Genomic DNA, 20,669 nt, shown 5'->3' with positions numbered 1-20,669 from the left:
GTTATATTAACAGAGAAACCCTCTTTTTCCTTCCCCAGTGTGTAAAACTGTGGGGGCCACGCTCTGAAACATCTCATCTTTGAGCTCTGAAAAATCAGCTCCGAAATATTTCCCATTTCAGCCCCATCAGGTCGAGCACGTTGTGCCTCGAGATGATTTTGAATTGATTTTATCTTTGTTCCCCGTTTCTCAACTTCACAATCTTTTTTCCCACAACGTTTATAGGCAGTGACGGAGTTCTGTCGATGCCCTGGGGAGGAGGGGGAACAACAGCAACAACCAAAAAAACCCAAATATTCCCTCTTTTTTTTTTTTTTTCCCCCAGTCTAAAGCTCCGAGCAGTCTGTTGCAAGTGTTTTCAAATCTCATTAATAAAACATGTGTCTAAAGCCAACTTCGTGTCGCTGCTTCAGACACCAGCAAATGTATTAATTATTAATCTTGTTCCATTTCTCCCAGCAAACCTCGTGTCACGGGGTTATCCAAAGGAGACAGGGGAGGTCAGGCTGGTTCACAGACTCTCTTTCAGCAGAGCTGATCAAAAGGTGTATCACCAGTACCTCATTTAATAATGTTTTACCCTGAATTTCTCAAAAGAGCTTTGATTTCCCAGAGCTGGTCAAATGTAAAAAAAAAAAAAAAAAAAAAAAATTAAAAAAAAAAAATCGATTCATTATTTTCCCACTTTTTTTTGTGAAACAGCTTTTCCAGCCAAACTTCCTGTGTGGGAAATTATTGCAAGAGATTTGGAGGTGAAAATTGTTTAGTGACAGAACAAATCCTGTTTTTAAGTGAAGCAAGGTGGCCACCTCAAAATTGTCTGTGGAGTCTGTAATCCCCAAAGGAACCAGGACAGGAATGGAGCTGGGAAAAGACTTAAAGAAAAGGAATATCCTTAAAGGAAGGCACAAAGGAGGTATAAAATATCTTTTAAAAAGGGTGAGGGGAAGAAAAAACAGGAATATCTGTGAAAGAATGAAGGCTCTGATGATGGTTCAGCATATCATAATAATCAATGATTTAATCTTTTTTTTTTTTTTCTGGAAAATTCAACCCCTGATTCAAACTCCTGGGAGCACTTTGGGTTTGGGAATTGGTCAGGAATTGATCCTTCAGAAGTTTCCCTAGGAGAGAAAAGGGGAGCTGCTCACCACAATTCCCAGCTTTCTGTGTGAGACTGAGTTTTCCAAGGATCTAAAGAGGGGTGTGAACCTTCCCATGGAGAGGGGGTTCTGCAGAGCCCAGTCCTCACCTCCCACTCCTGGGGACAATGTTGGATTCCTGGCCTGTCTGAGGCAAAGCTCCTCCCAGCCAGACCCAGCTGATGCCACTTGGCTGCTGAAGGCCCTGTTTGCCAGAAAATGGACTTTCTTGATGGGATTAAGTATTTTCAGCTGTTAAAACAGTGGTTCTTTAATAACACTCAGTGCAGGTGCCCTTTCCCTCTGAAACACTTAACTCACTAATAGCTGGAAGTCTCATGCCAGTGTAAAACAATCCAAATGGGCTCAATATCAAGCAGTTCCTTTATTTAGGCTTCAAACCCCACCAGGACACTTCCCAGAGTTCTGCAGGGAGCAGGTCACAACAGAGCTGGGGCTGGTTTGCCCACAGCAGCCATCCTGCTTCAACCCTCCAGCTCTTAACAACCCTACAATGCTAAATATATCCCACAATCAAGCAACACACTCCTTTTTCATTAGTGGTGACAGATATTTATGTCCTTTCCCACAGAGAAGAGAGAGGACAGACAAATCAAAGCCTGTTATTTACAGTGACAAACACAAACCTACAGGAAAATGCTTCAATTTAGCAGCATCACTGTGAAACTGTGAGTTTTAAGTTGTCTTACAACAGGGAAAAAAACCCACCTCAAGTACATGGAAAATGTCATAATGACCTGATGAGAATAGTGGAACAAATTACCTTGAAACACTTATTTCACAGTTAACATTTCCTTGTTTCTTGTTTTCGTGTTGCCATCCAATTTTCTCCTTTGTTTCAACCAATACTTCAGGCTATATCTTAAAATCCAGGCAGGCGTGTTGTTGTTGTGACACTTCCATTCAACACCTACAAACTGGGACTCTTCCCTGGGCTGGAATTCTTGGCATATTATTGCAAACTCCACGATAACAAATTGAATCGAGCCTATTATCCAAGTAACAGGGTTTATGTGTATTTGTCTTTTTACTACAAGGTAACTAGCTCTGAGTTTGAGTTTGAATTAATGATACCTCCAGAAACCTATTGTAGGTGTCAACTTAATATGTGAGAAACACTTTTTGCTCTGTTCAAGATAGCGAGTTCTCCGCCAAGCAAAATAAATGCGGGGCGAGATTAGAAATATGTCTCCGGCTTCAGCTGGAGTTTCATGCTTATCCTCTATTAAAAACAGAGCTGTCAAAGGAAAGCTGCAGGAGGAATATTGTTCAGAAGGCAGTGGCATAGATTATTAAAGCTACAAGCTGAAAATGAGCGGCAGCATCAGGGAGAGAGAGCGGAGAGAGAGCGCGTAAATGCATGAGTGGGACGCAGGGGCTGGCAGTCCTGTGGCATCCCTGCTTCCTTTAGAAGGTTTGTTTTGTCATAAATAAACTTGAAAGCTCCCCATAAATCCTGCGTGTCTCTTGCTGCCCAGCGAGCAGCACGTTGTGAACAGCTGAAGTGCATTCTGCAGGAGCTGGAGCTGTTGACGTGGAACTTGTTAAAAAGCTTTGGTGGCAGAGCCTGACACAGGCACAGGGATCCTCTTCCAGGGTGGAGTTTGGAGTCATGACCTGCCACCCACACAGGGCTTTCCCTGCTCCGAGTCCAGCGCTGACTCCAGCACAAGGTCACCCAGAAAACTCCAGCTCTCCAAGTCAGAGGAGTTTGTCTCTGTGAATTACTCAAGAGAGTCAGCCTGAAGAAAGACGTGAGGCCACAGATTTCCTTCAGCTTTTACACAACTTACAGAATCACCAAGGTTGGAAAACCCCTCCAAGCTCACCAAGTCCAACCAATTCCACCATTCCCACTAAACCCTGTCACAAAATGCCACCTCTACTCAATTTTTGAACACTTCCAGGGATGGTGACTCCACCACTGCCCTGACCAGCCTGTTCTGATGCCTGACCACTCTTTCAGTGATGAAATTTCCCCCAAGGCATTTTTCTTAAGGCATTTTATGCCTTAAAAAAAAAAAAAAAAAAAAGGCAAACAAAAGCCTGTTAGAGAAAATGCTCCGATGCAGCTTCAACCAGAATTTTCTCCCAAGGCACGCAGGGGATTTGTTTTAATTATTTCCTCAGTTTTAAGCAAAAATAACTGTGTGCAAACAACTGGTCTTGAGGGAAATCCCCATAAGTAGCTGCAGTGAAACAGCCTGTCCAGGCCTGTTAGTTTTTCTTTTAGTCCTTATACACCTCTATAACAGAGACATTAAGAGATGTGCAAGAGAAATTGGACAAACAAACTAAAATAAAAAAGTACCCCACCACCAAAAAGAATCATGTTTGCACCTAATTCATAATTATGCAGGGCATAAACCCAGAGAATTCAGTATTAATTGAAAGCATATTGTTGCCTGGGGATCTTAAATCAGACTCTCAGTCAAATTGTTCTCCCATCACTGGCAGAAGTTGCCACGATTGTGGCTTTCTCAGACCTCAGGCCCCCATTATTAACCATGAATTCTGAGAAACAATGACAAACATTTCAATTTATGCCTAGAATTAGTCATTTTGCCCTGAACCACCCAGGAGGACACACAGTGGAGCCACCAGACCACGTGTTTTAATTCTCTCCACAATGCTACGGACCAGCAAGGATTTCCCCTTGGAGTTTTTGGGCTCCAACCACGTTCTCGTGTTTTCTAAGTGGTGCTCAAGGGTTTTGCTTGATGCTTATTCTCAACAGCATTTTTCTAATCCTCACATCCTCCCTCCTCTTGGCCAGTGATGATGTGCTCATAGCAGTGGGGATGAGAGTGCTGGAGCACTTGGAACAAAACCTCCAGCTCCCAAGAGCTCTCACTTGCTTTTTGTCGCAGACAGAAGACACAGTTCTGCTGAAACAACAAACTAGAGGCAATAATTCCTCCAGGACAGAGTTTTTGCCATTCTGAAACAAAAAAATAATTAGCATTTAACCATTTGAGGGGGAAATATATTAAAACCAATCAAATCCATTTAGTGTTTGCTGGATGGTGACAGGCTGAGCATTAGCAGAGCCCTGTTAGAGGGATGTCTGGGAGATGCTCAGCCAGCATGAAAGCCCACTTTTCATCTGATTACTTCATCATGTTATTTACCTTCCACTGCACACAAATTACAGCAACATCACAAAGCAATCCAGCAATGCCTCCACGTGTCATAACCCTTTTCACTCCCACTATATGCTTTGAAACAGAAAATGGAAAAATCAATGAGCTTAGATCAGATACTCTGAATTTGCAAAGGCTGGACTTGCATGAATTTGAGGCTAAAAACCACTCCTGGACTGGTTGTGTTGTGGTGCTGTGTGTGTGTCCAGAAATCCCTGTGTAACAATTGTGTTTGATTAAAAGGTGTGCTGGAGGTTGTAACTACCACCTTGAGGAAAAGCTCTCAGGGTCTTTAAGCTGGTTGTTAATTCATCAGCAGGGTGAGGGCTGGCATACTGATCACCTGGCAGCCAGGGGGGCAAGAGCCAGCCCTGGAAATGTCTTGTTTTTTCAAAAGGAGGTATAAACTGCTCAGTTCAGTGTTCAACAAGCACTCAGGGGTGACCAGCTGATAACAAGAGCAAACAGGAGGAAGAGCTCAGCTTGGCAGTGCCACCAGCAGGTCGTCATCAAAGGCACATCCCCTGGTTTTACACCATTTACTGCATTCCCTCATCCTCTTTAGGATAAGTTTAAAGACATATTGAATCACAGAGTGGTTTGGGTTGGAAGGGACCTTAAAGACCATCCAGTGCCACCCCCTGCCATGGGCAGGGACACCTTCCACTAGCCCAGGTTGCTCCAAGCCCCGTCCAGCCTGGCCTTGGACACTTCCAGGGATCCAGGGGCAGCCACAGCTTCTCTGGGCAACCTGTGCCAGGGCCTCCCCACCCTCCCAGGGAAGGATTTCTTCCCAACATCCAATCTAAACCAACTGTCTTTCATGAAGCCATTCCCCCTTGTCCTGTCCCTCCATCCCTTGCAAACAGTCTCTCTCCATCTTTCCTGTTGGTCCCTTCAGGCACCAGGAGGCCACATTAGGTCACCCTGGAGCCTTCTCTTCTCCAGGCTGAACAATTCCAAATCTCTCAGCCTCTGTACCCTTTCTAACATCATTCTATACCCTACACATGCCAAATAATGCACTAACTCTACCTCTCTGTTTTGAAAGGGCTGCTTATATATAATCCCAGAATGGTTTGAGTTGGAAGGGACTTTAAAGCTTATCTTGTTTCAACCCCACTGCCATGGGCAGGGACACCTTCCCCTAATGCAGAAACACATCTCAGCTTGCAGATCTATGGAGAATAAGCTACTAAAGTCTCCTTTCCAGGCTCTGCACAGCCCTCCTAATGATCCTGGCAGCTCCTCACAGTTGGAATCTTCCCGTGAGCAGGTGAGGACAAAATGCAACCCATAGTAGGAACCCTCATTGCAGATTGATCCTGTCTGGAGGGTGGAAATGCTGCTGTCACCTCTCCATATGTCACTAAATAGACTTACAGCTCTCAAAATTGCCTTTTGGGCTTCTAACTGCAGGTACAGAATCCAATCTAACTGCAGCAGCAGCAGCCACCCTCCCTGGGTGTGGGGAGCTGAAGCACAAGGTTCTGAAGGGAATGAGTTCCAGGAATATACCTGGAAATTCGTTTGTTACTTGGAAATAAACCTCGTTTTTTGACAAACTTCTGCCTGGAGTAAAAAGAAAGAGAACTCCCATCTATCAGTTCTGATTGCTAGGGACACTTTGTGCCAGTGCTCCAGCTCTCTCTGCAGCAGTTCCCATGGTGGGGAGTCCACAGCAAGGTCTTTGCTTAATGGATGCTCTCCATGGAGCAGACCCAGCAGCCTCAGGCATATTTTCCTTTTTCCCCCTCTTTTTTCACAATGTGTCCATGTGAAAACACGGTGAGAACCTGCCATGCATTGCTGGAGGGGGTCTGTACTCTGCTCTGCCCACTCTGAAGTGGGACACCGTGTCCTTCAAGGCCACTTTGAGTTGAACATTTGCAGAGAACCACTGAAGTGATGCAGCTCAATCACTCAAAGACCCAAAATGCTGCAAGACCTCACTACACTCAGCTTATCTTTCTGTATCTCCGTTGAGCTCCCCGGGATTTATTTACTTGCAGAATTCCATGCACGTGGAGGCTCTCACGGGAAAAGCAGGAACATCCCCCACTCCCCGGTGCCGAGGCTGGAAGGGTTTCACCTGCTCCCTGACAGGACAAGGCAGGGTGATAATAGTTTCTATTTTAAAGCTCAGATAGCACAAGAATAGGATTACGCAAATCTCCTGACGTCCCTGAAGACCGAAAGAACAGCCTGGAGTCTTTAAACCAGAAGATATGGGCATGGCTGCATAATGAAGGGGGTTTGCTTTTTCCATCAGTCCCTAAAAGTTTGTCTTCTCTGTATTCTGAGAGCCCACAACACTGAATGCAGTCACAGCCTCCTGTCTGTTGTTAAACACACAACCTGCAGCTCATGGTGACAACACTCCCCATTTATTTTATGTCCTAGCAGCCCAAGCAGCATCAGAAACTACATTTTTCTGTCTCTCAGATGGTTTAAACATCTCTCTCTCGGGGTGTTTAACCACTGAGTTCAAGGCAATGCTGTATCAGGACGCTTGGTTAAAGCTGCTTTATTCCATAGGTTAGTTGCTTAAACTTATTACAAAAGGAAGAGTTTTATCTATGGAGATAAGTAATGCATCTATCCATTATAGAGATGTTGTAAGGAGCATTACAGATAAAGTAGTAATAGGGAACATATAAGTCTTTCCAGATTATCTCTGAGTTCTATATTACTTACCCTTCCATAGTCCCTTTAAAAGTGTTTATCCTAAATCAACCCACTGCAGGCTGTATTGAAAAAGCAATATATGTGATTGAGATATGGTGGGTAACAAACCCTCCACAGGTCCTGCAGCTGCCAGATCCTGATTGATAAAATGTAATATTTTGGAAGGATAAACTAAGACTGTATTTGCAGTCTGGGTGATCTTCTTTTTTATCTACTCTGCTTTCATTGCAGACAATATGACACAGATTCCAAGAAATTATTGAGTGAAATGTCCACGATGTTCACACGAGCTTCCTCATTCTTTGGAGTGACAAAAAAAACTTACAGTGGAGGTTTTGAGGGGGAAAAAATACTTTAATATTTGGGATAAAAGATTGGCTTTTTTGAATAAAAATAACGAAATTAATCAATTATTTTTGCAGTGGAGGTTGGTCCTGTGTAATGCAAAGGGTTCAGGGTAAAAAATGAACTTCTCTGTTCTGAAGCTTATGTTGAAGAAGGAGGAACAAAGTGTCACTGGGACTTTCCATGGAGTGAAGGAGCGAGGTCATGGGCATCGCTTTTCTCAGCAGGCAAACCACAGCTGGCCCAGGGAATGCCCCAAGCTGTAAATATCCATTTCTAAATGCTCCTGAAACAACAACAAAAAAATGTACACTACACTTGAAATCCCACTTACAAGAGTCACAGTCAAAAATCCTCTGCATCATTCACTCGGGGAAATCTGGAAATTCCCTCTGGAAGGATTTCTGTGAGGGCTTTGCAGCTGGAACGAGGGAGATAAAGCTGGAGGTAACACAGGGTGATTCTGCAAGAAGTAATTCTGTGCTGGATCAAGATCTCCAAAGGGCTGGGCAGGAATTTGGAAAGGGCTGGGATATGCACAGACACAAGTGTGTAACAGCCCTCTCTTCCTTGGCTATTTTTATTGTATGTACTGTTATCTTGTTGGTACAAGTTTTATAAAAAGAATTAGTAGCCTGAAATGGGCCTGTGATCATCAGAACCTTGGATATGCAGGCAAGAGGTTCTTCTTGCAGGACCAGGGTACAGCTCCTCACTGCCAACAACCAGGTCAAGGTCCAAGGGAAGGGAATAGTCCATGACTCATCTCCAGGTACTCAAAGAACAGGTGGGAGCAGGGGAAATGTAAAGGAAAGAAAGTTTTGGATAAGAATTAACATCCAAGTTGACATTTGAGCCAGGGCCATCTCCTGTGTAAGGCAGTCAAAGGGGTGCAGTTCTGGCAGGGATAAATCTGGCCCTGGAGGTTCAGCCCAGGCAGAGAAATCTGCTTTTAAGAGCTCTCCAATCTGGAGCAAACTCCTGCAGACGGCGAAGTGACTGTGCTGCTGACAAGTGACAAGTGAACTGTGCCGTGACAAGTGAGAAAACTCTTCAGGACTATCAAATATTAAAAATATATTCCTTACATCCCCCTCCCTCGGAGAGGGGCAGCTCCTCAGCTGTGCCTCTGGCCTGCAGATGGGCTTTGGAGCAGGAGCCCTAAGGCTGCATCAACACTGGCTGCTCAGTGCAAGTCCCGGGCTCAGTTCACAAGAGAACTTTAATATTTTATGCTGCTAACTCTGTAAAGGGGGGGGGGGGAATATAACAAAAACCAGATGTAGACCAGCTCTGTGCTGAGTTTCTTGGTGCATGAACAAAAAAATCAAGCCAGCTTAAGGTTTATTTTTCCCCCCCCCACATCACCCTCCCTGTTTAATTTAATTGTGACCTTCCATTTTTTCCTCTAGAGAAGCTTGATATTACTTTGCAAAGGGCATTTTCACTCTTTAATTGAAAAAGACAATCAGACTGTGGCAGAAATTATTGTTCCCCACCTTGAAAATTAGTGCCTGGATTGGCCATTCATGTCATTTAAGCTGAATTGAAGACCCAGGGCCCGTGTGCATCCTAATGTGGAAATTACAGGTCCTCTCCCTTAGAAGCTCCAAAGCAATTTAACTAAATAAAGAAGCACTGATGAAGGTCCTTGGCTGATTACACAGCTTTGGAGAAGGACAAGACCCGGTGATTGTGCTTTTCCCTCTTGTTTTAGAAAGCTGCTCCATCAGGTTGAGAGGAGCAGGGCTTGGGGGGACGGGGCAACTTTCTCTTTTAACCGGGGTAGGATGCAGCGTTCACCTAAGGTGGAAAATGAGAACAAAAGTGGGAATTACAGCTGATTTTTAACCTGGTCCGGTGAAAGGAGACACTCAGGGATTGCCCAGGCTGATTGAGCTTCAAATCCTACAGACCTGAGGTGCCACAAGGCTCAAAGAGGGGAAGGAGCAGGAGAACTCAGCAGGGGTTGAGTGGAAAGTGCAAGTGTTTGAAAAGGAGGAAATGGGAGATGCTAAGCGGCTTTCAGACACCTTAATTAGAGATAACACCCCTCTTAATCTCAGAATTGAACTCATAGAAAATCAATTAGAACATTTAAAAAAATTGAGATTAGATGCTAACGGGAAAAGATTAATGTATTGACAGTATTATCCAGACAAAGGAACTGTTCAGAGGGTTTGCTTAGCGAGTTTTGAGAGCTGGAAAGGAGAATTTACTTTCCAGTGAAAGTTGTAGGAGATGAGATTATCCATTCCTTTGGGAGATGTATGGAGAAAGAAGGATATTTCCATAACACACCCTATAATAACCAGTCTGGTCCCCTAAAGCAGTTGAGTACAACACTGAGGGGAAGCAAGAGACGGGGCTTGATGCTCAGGAGGTTTTCTGGGGTGAACAGGCACAGTTTGTGTATAAAAGGGCTTTAGTGCCAACATTTTTGGGACTTCCTGTATGTGAAAGAAGAAAAAACAGACCCAAAATCTGGAATCTAGAATTTGAGATAATTTATAAGATCCAGTGAGCTTCAATTTTTCTATTCGTGGTTATAACTGACCTAAATTCTCTGAATTAGGCATCAAATTCAAACCCACAACGGGTTTCCTAATTCATCCCAGTGACAGCAAATGAAGATGACCAATTGTCAGCTGATAACACAGGTGCTAGAGATGCTTATAGCAAATCACAGCCATGAAATTCCTTGGAAAACTGTGGAGGTTGGAGTTTTAATCCCATTTCCCTGTGAGAAAATTCCTGTTGTGACCCATCACTCGCAGTAACCCCACTCATGTTGTGCAATAGCCCACAGGCAACAAGGGACAGGGGAAAAACTGGAATAGAAGTGATGGATCCCAGTTTGCCCCAGCCACGTGGAAATGGGAGCAATGGTGTGGATTTGGATAATTTGCAAAGAGCTCTCCCTCCTGGTGCTTTAACATTCACTGCACATTTCAGTCCAGAGCAATTACAACAGTAATATTTGGGATTAGGGAATGACGAAACATTCATGAGGGGGGAAAAAAAAATCACAAGATCAAGAAAGCATGAAATTGCATTAATTCATGTTGTAATTATGCAAGGTGATAAATTGGAGTTTCTCTAATTGTCTGTAACAATTTCATGTATTAAAACACCCAAGTTTCCTTTTTTTTGCTCCTCAGTAGCACAGAGCTGTCCCATGTTCCTTCCTAAGATGGCCTGGTTTGGAAGTGCTACTGAGGAAGCTCAGGAACTTCAAACACGTGATTTTGAGGTTAAAATGAATGAGTTGCTACTTTTGATTAGGTTTTTGTTCCTATCAGACATATTTAAGAAGCAGCTCCCCCACTCTCAGGAAAATTGGTTGTATCTTCAGGCATTCTGTTGGGTAGTTAAATTTGCCACTCTAACACCTGCAGAGCAGTTTTATATCAAAAAAAGTTTATTAAAGGAACCCAGATGTGTGTAATAGTGGTGGTGGTGAAATTAGAATAAATATATTAATGATACAGTCAGCAATTGGACAAGGCTTGGAGCAACCTGGGGTAGTGGAAGGTGTCCCTGCCCATGGCAGGGGGTTGGAACAAGATGATTTTAAGGTCCTTTCCAACTCAAACCATCCTGGGATTCCATAATAACATCCTTGACCCCACTGAGGCACAGCTGGATTACACCTTCTCCCCATTTCCTCCCTTCATCCTGAAAACCTCCTTCACTTTGAGTATTCCCACTTTTATCAGAGAAAGTCCTGCCATTCCCTAACCCCATTCCCACAAAATGCCACGTGTTTTGGGTGTTCTCAGCACAGCCCTTCCTCACTCAGCTCTGCGAAAGTTCCCGTTCTTGAGTCCATAATTCCCACCCTTCTCCAGGAAAGAATCCTGTGCATCTGAGCCCTTTGCTCAGCCTGACCTCGTTATCACACCCAGCTGATTAATTGTTCTGTACCAACAGTCTGCCAACACGAACAGATCTGGAAATGAAAAAAAAAAAAAAAAGTTGTTTTTTTGTTAAAACTCGCAGCTGAGAGAGCAACGGGGTGTGAGGGAACTCGTTGTTCTTCAAGTGAGATAAACACAGACAAAGAATGAAAGGAATTATGTAGGAACTAGGTGATAATTTATTTATAGACCTCTGCAGAAACACTGAAGTTAGCAAATATACCATCTGTTAAATAGTCAGCCTATTCCTGAGTGCATATTAGCAACCTAAATGTGTGCCAAACACCTGATCTTAGAGCTCTCATTTGATACTCTTCTTGACAAGCAACATTATGCTTTATTAGATTATGTCATGTCATGTTATAAAGTTGTGCTAGGTAACAGGAGAACACTGGTTGTGCTCTGTTGGGGTAAATTCCCACCCAGGGCAAAGAGAAGTGGTTTTGAGAGCAGTCAGAATTTCAGAATAACAAGAAAAAAAAATAGAATATCTACATTTGTATTCATCCTCAGGTAATTTTTTTATATCTACTTAACACATCTTAGCTTGTAAGTAACAACTGAAAATACACAGGACCCCATAGGGAGGAAAATGGATGAAGAAATCTTTGGACAAAATAGAAACTTTATCCCCCTGGACTGCATAACAAAGGGACACAATTTTATAACTCATTACTGAACCCATCTGAATGAGGTACCATAATAATCCACGGGAGATGCTGCCTGCCTGGAGAAAGGGTCCAATAAAGACAAAGAAACACCAAGGAACTATTTTTACTTTATTTTCCTTTGTTTTGCTCTCTTGGAGGTTTTTTTGTTAATTCTATTCTGCAATGATTATTGCAGAGACAGACACTGAATAAACTCACTTTGTACAATTATCTGTCAAAATCAACTTCACATAGGGAAAAAAAAATCATTTCTGTTTAAACCTATGAAATTTTGGGGGGTGAGAGTTTGTAAAAGATGGGGTGTGATGAAGACCTCAGAGTCAAGCACTGGAACAGATTGTCTAAAGAAAATTTTTATCCCTAGAAGTTTTTAAAAATGGGTTAAATAAGGACATCAGGTGATTGTACCTGTCATGGGGGAGATGAATAGATTAAATGATAATTTAAGGGCTGAAAATCTTCTCTCCAGCATTGGAAAATCCAAAATGGGGCTTGGAGCAATGGGGTGGGACTGGATGAGCTTTAAGGTCCCTTCCAACCCAAACCATTCCATGATTCTATGATATAACCAAAAGTAGTCCTGCTACCTATAAAACAGTGGATCCCCTCAGAGATCTACTGCTTTTTAATTATTCAAGTCAGGGCCACTTGTCATGGTTTTAATGGAGAAACACGGACAGGTGACACCACCTAAAATTAGAGTAAAAATGATAACATGACATATTGTGTCATTAAACTAAAAATTGCTACCAGCAACTCATTACTTTCCAAACTCTATTCCAATTTCAGAGTCAAGTATTACATAGTTAATTCTCAATTGTCATGAAAACCTTTTTCTGCTCCTGCACAGCACCTTTCCCCCCCCCTCCCCTCCTTTCTGGGGTGTCTCATAAATGAAATTTTGTCCTCAGCAATAAAATAGGCCTGATTTTCCATAGTGAAAATATTGGAAAGCATTATTTAGGCTGCACAGATTTTCCATACTTCTCAAGAGTTTTTTGGGGTGTTTTTTAACTCAAATTTTGAGTAGAAATTGCAGTTTGTGTTGTCCTAGCAGCTCAAGGAAAGTGATGGTAAAAGCAGACATGACCCTTCCTGTTAGTGCCTGAATCCTAAAGAATCTGAATGTTTTGTACCTTCCCAATACTTTTTTTTATTTAATATAAAAAATAGGATAATTTGAGGGTCTTTTTACCCCTTCTCCCAGAGCACAAAGCCTCAGAGCAGCCATCCCAAACAAATCCTCATCTAAAGCCTTTGACAGTTGTCCCAGGGACCACTTTTCCACACCAATATTTTGTGCTTTTCCTTCTCAGAAAACACTGAACCCCCAGGAAAGAAAAGAATGAGATGGTAAATTTTTATCAGAGTGAATTTTTCAAAACAGATAAATAAATTCACACGTTCAGAGGCAGGACCAGGAAGTACCTTCTAGGTATGAAACCGAACTCCAATTAATCATATTCCAGTTTTCTCTTTTAATTAGTATTACAGGGTGGATTACAACTAAAGAAATTATTTTTTCCCCCTATTTTTCTTGGCCTTTCTTGTCTTTTTTCCCTTCCTTTGATTACTCAGAGTGCAAGGCAGAGAACTATCCAGCAGGCAATTAAAAGAACATCAGAGTTTCAACCACTTTCCCAGTGTATTGACAGGAACCATCTATTGTGGCTGTGACAGCACAAGGAGGGGCTACACCTGGTTAATTCAATTCAGTCCCCTCTGAGGAGACAAAGTCTTCATAGGAGACCAATATCCAGGAGATGAAGAGGAGAAAAAGAAAAATTAACTGTGTAAAGTTCAACTAAGGGGGAGAAAATTGATATATTGACATAAATAGCTGAGCCTGGACAGGTAGAAATCGTTATTGCTTTGACCAACGAGAGCTGTTCCTCTCTGCTGAACTCTGGATCAGGGTGTTGTTCAGCTGATGAAAAATGGAACAATTGTTTGAAACAGGAATCTGCAGCAAGGTAAATAAAATAAGCTCAGGGCAAGCAGTTTGTGCCTCTGTGGTATAAAGAGATTTAAAGGGAAGCAGATATTTGTTGTGTTAAAGCCTATTTTGAATGCATTTCAAGCAATCGTTTCCCAAATGACTCTGACAAATAAGGGAATCTTTATCATTAGGGTGAGAACTGGATCAAAAAGGAAATAATCACTTTTTTTTAAAGTACATCTATTGTGTCATGTTTTGTGATTGAATTAGTTAAAGAGAACCGGACCAATAATTCTTCAGCATCTCAGTGAAAGGTGAGAAAGCAGAAGAGATTGAGTGTGGTGTTAAATTTGTTAAAAAAATAGCCCTTAACAGCCATAAAAAATCACTCATGGGACATGGCCATAGACACGTTTATACAGGAGATTTCCCTAAAGCATCACATGATTTCCTACTGAAAGCACCCTCTTTGTCCCCTTTAAAAGTAGTGCTAAATTTCAAGTCAACTAAAATCCATCCAGGTGCTGCAGCCAGTTTAGGACAGAGCAGACTCATCAAGAAGACAACATACCTTTATCATCCCTTAAACATCCAGTCTGTGGGAGTCTGATGAGGTTTAATTATCACTTGCATATACAGAGGAACACACCTGCTTCTTATTTCTATACAAAAGGAAACACCACAAAATGCATTATTTTTTTTTTCCCAGCTCCTGTAGCTTAAGAGTCTTGTAAGTTCCAAAAAAATGATGCTGGAAAAAGCAGTGGAATAATGCCCTGGCTTGGCAAGGAGAAATCATAAATACACACTCCTGGGCTTAGAGTAGAACTGATTTGTGAAGAAATATCTTGGGAATACCAAAGGACTGGATGATCCTGGAGGTCTTTTCCAACCTTAACAATTCCATGATAAGAGGTTGGATGGTCTGTTTTTCTGTGCAGTATTTCAATTCACAGACTGATATTATGCCATGTTATTGAATATATGAATCTGTTACTTTAATGGATTTATCAGGATGGAATTAACAGTAAATCTAATCGGTAATAACCAGGTTTTGTTTTCTCCTTCTCTTTCAAGATCTGGAAAGCTTTGAAACCAGGACAAGGAGCACAGTGTCAGTGAGAGAAGGACAAGGAGTGGTCCTGCTCTGTGGGCCTCCCCCACACCATGGAGGTATGATGGATAACCCTATCCTGGGAGCAGCCCAGGCAATTCCCTGCATGATTAGCACTGGAATTTATTTGTGCATGAACTATCCGGGTTCACAACAAATTTGGATTTTATTTCTTTAAAAGACACTTCTTAGAAGTCCTTTTTTGATTATTCTGTGGTTCCTTGAGGGACTAGAACGTGTCGTTGTTCTTTGGGTGTGAAGTGGCAAAGAAAGCAGGAAGGCCTCAAAGACCATCTGTGACACATCTCAGCTCCTTCACACCCATGGAATGGCAGAAGAAAAGCCATCAGCTATTCCTTCTGCATCAAAACCACTTCAGGTCTGCATGGAAAGGCTTTTTTAGTGCTTGTCACTTCAATGCTCTAATTGGAATCCCACATTATACACATTAGATTTGTCTTCTGCTCTTGAATACCTGATTTTCTCCTTCCAGATCATCATAGAAAAATTTACATTGGAAGGGGTTTCTGGAGAGGTAAAGTGCCTGATTAAAGGAGAGTTGATTAGATCAGCTTTCTTGATATTTTTCAGTGCATCAGGTAGAGAATGAAAAGGAGTTTTCTGAGGAATTGATTTGGGGGTGCCTTACATCTGTCACCGTTACCTGCTGCTTCTTCCTCACCATAATACCCCTGAGACCTTCCTTTCTGTGTGAGGTAAAGTCCAGGTGACACAAAATGAACCAGGGATGGCCTGAGCACAGTGTTCCAAAGTTTTCATCTGAGGCAACCCTAAGTATGGGGTGGAAATTTCCTTTTCCCCCTTTTTATAGCTCTATTACCACCTCCAACATCAGCATTTTACAGAGCAATACAAAGGCTTGAACACGTGTGGGATTTTTTCTTAGCATTTTTTGCACCTATCAGAAGTGAGAGGCCCTTGAGTGATTGTTTGAGACTTAATTTTCTCCCTCCTGGCAGTGACTTCCAAAAGTTTTGAACCACATACCTTCACAAATCTCCTTGTGGGGTGTTAGAACCCACAAGAAAACAGTTTCAAACCTTCTGAAGTCTGGAATAAGAACTTTGTTTTCCTAACAGAACTACCTGAAAAGGATGGGAAATTTGGAACAGCAAATGTATATTAATAAAGGGGAAATATTAATAACACAGTCACCAAATTGCCTTGTCCTGGACTTAAAGAATAACCAGTTTTTTTATGACTTATGTCCTGCTTTTGGCAGTGACTACACACCCACAGGAGCTGCGGTCTTCCATGTGCCAGTTCCAAAATCCTCAATTCTTCTTAAAGAAACAGTTATAATTCCCAGGAAAAGGTAAATAATGATCTGTAAAGAGGATACAGGATATTAGAGAGGGAGAGAAAGCCATCAATCAGTTTAAAGGCCTCAAGTGCTGAAGAGAGAGGCAGCGTCAGCTCACTGGGTGTTCACAGCCATGTGGAAGGAGGGTATAATCCAGGTATAATCCAGGAGATGAAGGGAAAGGTGGTCCTTAAGGGCAGAAAAGGCTTGGAAGAGTTCCTGAAAAGTATCAGTGGGACAGACAGAAAGACAACACATCCATCCTTGAGCCACTGAACTACATATTTTTTTCTCTTGCTGTAGGGGAAAATTATGATTTGGTAAATAGGACCGAGTAGAAGAAAACATTCAGACCAAACAAATAGTTACCAGGTGAGTTGCCCCACGTTAATTGAGCTGACAAAGTGCTGTCCAGGAACAAAGCCTTTAGCACAGGGTTCCTGGAGCTGCTCACCAACAGGCCTGGAAAATGCATTATTTGAAATAACAAGTCTCTGAAGAACAGCAACCGAGTTCTTTGGTCATCCATAAACACTCTATTTAGGGCTCAAAATTATATACCACGGGGAGGAAGTACATGGTGTAAACTCTGACAAGTCATATGCTATCTCAGGATGCTTGGGAAGTTGTTTTTATTGGAAAGATTGTATATTTAGGTCTTTCATTTAATTGGAAGCCTTTCCTGACTCACAATACCTGCAGGAGAAAGGATTGCTGGCTGTGCTTACAGCTCCCACTGCAAGCATTCTGTACAGTACTTTAAATTTGGCAAGAATTAGATGTCAAGGAATTTGGAAGATAAACCACAGCAGCAGGAAAAGAGTTGCCTTTCCTATAATCTAATGACTTGAAGGAAGACAGAAAACCTCTGTGCAGCAGTTGTTTGAAGCAGCTGTTATTAATGTAGTTATTTCGAAATAAGACACACTAAGTAAAACCTCCTGCCAACCTAAAAAAATCAGTACCTGCTTCCTCTAACTTTAGAAGTGACAGAAAGGCAGGAGGCCAAAAAAAAACCAAGGAGGTTTCATTAATTGAAGTTTCCTCCCATGTAACATCAAGAAGTAGGAACAGGCAGGTGGAAGGAGAGCTCAAGAAGTTTTTCTGCTGTCTCTGGTCTCTAGAGAAGTGTTTCACTTCTCTTCCTACCCCTCTCTGCAGAGATCAGGCTTATCTAGTCCTCCACCAGAGCAGCCTGCAGTTAAACTCCCTGCTGAGCTCACAGCAAAGCTCAGCAGATGTTGGGTCACTCAGTTGTTAAAGTGCTTTCCACGATCAAAAAATATCTCAACTATTTAAAGCTTCTGTGTCATTAAACTCAGTTTTCCGATACAGTTGACAAGGGAAGATGTGCTACTTCTTTTTTGTACACATTTCATAACTGAGACTGCATTGATATAGAAGAGAAATTCTTGATTATAGAAGAGAAATGAGTTATTTCAATTGAAGAGAGAAGGAAGAATATATTAGTCAGCTAAAAAAAATAAAATTAAGAAAAAAAATACAAAAGGGCTGCTCCAGCAGTTTTCTTGTCAGCTTTAGACCTTTAACTACTACTTAGAGAAAAAAACTTTGCAGAACTGTACTAAAACTAATCCTAAACTTGTACTAAAACAACCCTTAAACGAAGAGAACCTGTGTTATATTACTGTGAACAAATATTAGGACAAGCATGAAAGAAAAAAGACCCACCTACGTTTGTATCTTAGATCAATTAAGACATTAAAAATTAGTTACAACTAATGAGCTAAAAATCAGAGCCTGTAATTAACTTTCAAAAGCCAGAGCAAAGCTGCCCCAGGTTACCTGATCCAGCCTAACCCCTCCCTCCCCTCACCTATTTGTGCCCCAGCCTCTGCTGTTGTTATTTATGAGGCTCATTAACACACCTTACAGAGTTCAACGTGTGACATCCCTCTGCTTGTTAGGGAGGCTCAGGAGTGCAGGGGTGGGCAGGGAAATTGTATTTTTTCCCGAAACATCTCCACTTCTCTGGCTTAAGTTCTTCAGGTCAGCTGGTTTTCCCTGCATAACCAACACATAGCAATATTTTACAGTTGAAAAATAGTGTTTTATACAGAGCTGTGAGGCAGAGGAAGCTGGAGGAAGCCTTAATTTCTGCAGCTACGCACGAGCCTGACCTGACTCTGATTAAGAAGCTGCTGCCTAAATGGTAATACTTGACACCAGACTATGGGGTGGACTGTTGTTCATTTATTTTCTTAGAAGTGAAGGCTGATCTAAAGCCTGTTCCCTTCAAGCTGGCTCCCCGCAGAGCTTTAAGGAAGTTGCTAATCTTGTTAGGAGCAGCGGGATCACTCCAGCATTTGCATTTATTTGTGCAGAAGAGCTGGGAGCTGAGGCTGTGGGATTTCTCTGTGCTGACACCGCCGTATTGAGGCTGCCTTAGAAAAATAAAACACTCTTAAGGAAGTAGGAGCCCTGTGGACCTGCTTAGAGGGGGGATGTGGCAAATCCTCAGCCAGCCAAGGCCGGGGAAGGAGGTGCACGTGGAACTGGGTGTGTGCAGAGGATGAGATGGGATGAGATGTAAAAAGGTCTTTGATTTCTGCATTTTACGTGAAACGCTGCACTTGAGAAAATGCATAATCTGAGAAGGTTTGAAGTGTCTCTCCCTTTATAAACTGAGTGCCTCAGTCATGGGCTGAGAGTCCCTTTCTCTCTGAATCTTTAATCCAACTTTCCTGCAGCTCCCAAGGAAGGGAGGGAGGGTCTCCTCGCTGAGCCCAGCCTGGAGCTGCTCTGCTGCACAAGGAGCAGGATTGATTTGGGTTTGCTGGGGCTGAGGGAAGCACTGGAATGTTCTATGCCCAGCCCAGTGTATCAGCAGTGATTATCAGCTCTCCTCTTTGCTGGCTGTGCTCGGAGGAAAGGCTCAGAGCTGCCGGGTGATGCTCTCCTGCCTGCCCCACTCAGGACCTGCCCACCTGGGAGGAGAGGTGGAGTTCACCTGCTTTTGGGGGTCTTTGGGCTCACAAAGGAGACTGACACCACAGTCACTGGCCTTGGATGAAAAAAAACCTAAAACACATCTTAATATTGCAACACCATAAAGTAGCTTCTACTCTGGCACATCCATGACAAAGTTTGGGATGCTGTGATTAATTATCCCTCCACTAACGTGTAGCCCCTTTGATCTAAAAGCAGTTCTGTGCCCACCAAGAGTCTCACAGAATCAACACCACCATTGGGATCACTCTCTCTTGAGAGAAAACATCATTTTTGATGTTTGAGCATTAACATATTTGAATGCTCAAATATGTTAATTTGGGCTGAGTCCCATCAGCTGACCATGTGAAAAGAGTAGTGTGCTATTGATTGTCCCATAGCCACACAGAATCTTAAAAATTAATTACCTGACTAATGTTTTTGAAGCCCATCTTGGAAAACACCTTGTTGGCACATAAGTGTTTATTTCTATCCTCAATTTTTTACTTGATATTAATAACTTTATTATTAGTTTGTGGGAACTAAATCCTGAAACTTTTCAGAGTGCTCTGATATTTATAGTGTCATTTTTTATTCTCTCTGGCTATAAATCAGACTTTTTTTTACTTAAGGATAAATCATAGTTTGTCTTTGGAACCAGCTCAACTTTTATTGTGAACAATTTCCTTCAAAATTTTTGGAAACCACCCCACAATCTGGGACCAAATTCTAAAGCACCACTGAGTAAGGACTCATCCAAAGTTACTCCAAGGTGCTTTTCTCCATACACAGTGGTCAGTGAACATCTCTGGAAGGCCTCCCTTCTCCAGCATCTTCTCCCACTGTGCAGCTTTACCTCACACATTTATTTTTTCTAAACCATCCTACAGAGAAAAGAGTAATAGGAAAACTGGGATAATTCATCTGTACAGAAAAACTTGCTTCGGGCATCTTCGACATCATATGAAAAGTGGTGACTCCAGAGGGAAAGTTACAGCCAAAAGAAAAGAAAAGAAAAATGAAATAGAGGAAAAAAAGCCCCCAGAATCTTTGGTGTTGCTAATGGGTACCTTGTGTAAACCCTTTTATGCTGAAGCCCTTTCCTGGTGGTTTCTGAAATTCAATAATTCTGGGACTGTCACAGGTATGAAGTGTGATCCCAGCTGCTGCCCATCCCAGAAATCCTGTGGCTAGATGGAAAATAAAGAACAAACTAAAAAATAATAGTAACTATGGTTGTTTTCCCATCAAACAGCTGGCAGGAAGGATTTCCAAGTTCTTTTAAGCTCCTTCATTAGCAGGTTGTGATCTCTTTGTCAGGTCCCCTCTTTGCCTCCTCCCTCTCCTGCTCAGCACCACCTGCCCCAGCTCTGATTTACTCATGGAAATGAATGAGACCCTAAAAGTGACACC

At 42.3% G+C, this 20,669-nt stretch overlaps 1 protein-coding gene across 4 annotated transcripts in view; it reads left to right on the top strand.

The window, feature by feature from the left end:
- The window catches only part of CNTN6 (contactin 6), a 131,429-nt gene that overhangs the window by 54,613 nt on the left and 56,147 nt on the right, over nucleotides 1–20,669 (top strand). For 3 of the 4 annotated variants that reach the window (XM_017827048.1, XM_017827047.1, XM_017827046.1), the window contains one exon: nucleotides 14,947–15,042. In XM_017827048.1, the coding sequence (XP_017682537.1) occupies nucleotides 14,947–15,042 (96 nt within the window). Of the gene's footprint in view, nucleotides 1–13,260; nucleotides 13,366–14,946; nucleotides 15,043–20,669 lie in introns of those variants that run through there. The other variant, XM_017827049.1, reaches the window with a different exon arrangement.

This window comes from Lepidothrix coronata, unplaced genomic scaffold (assembly GCF_001604755.1).
Source record: "Lepidothrix coronata isolate B3197 unplaced genomic scaffold, Lepidothrix_coronata-1.0 Scaffold134, whole genome shotgun sequence".
In the NCBI taxonomy this organism is placed as follows: Eukaryota; Metazoa; Chordata; class Aves; order Passeriformes; family Pipridae; genus Lepidothrix; species Lepidothrix coronata.
Note: the sequence above shows the minus strand (reverse complement) of the source record. Positions and strands in the feature narration are given on the sequence as shown.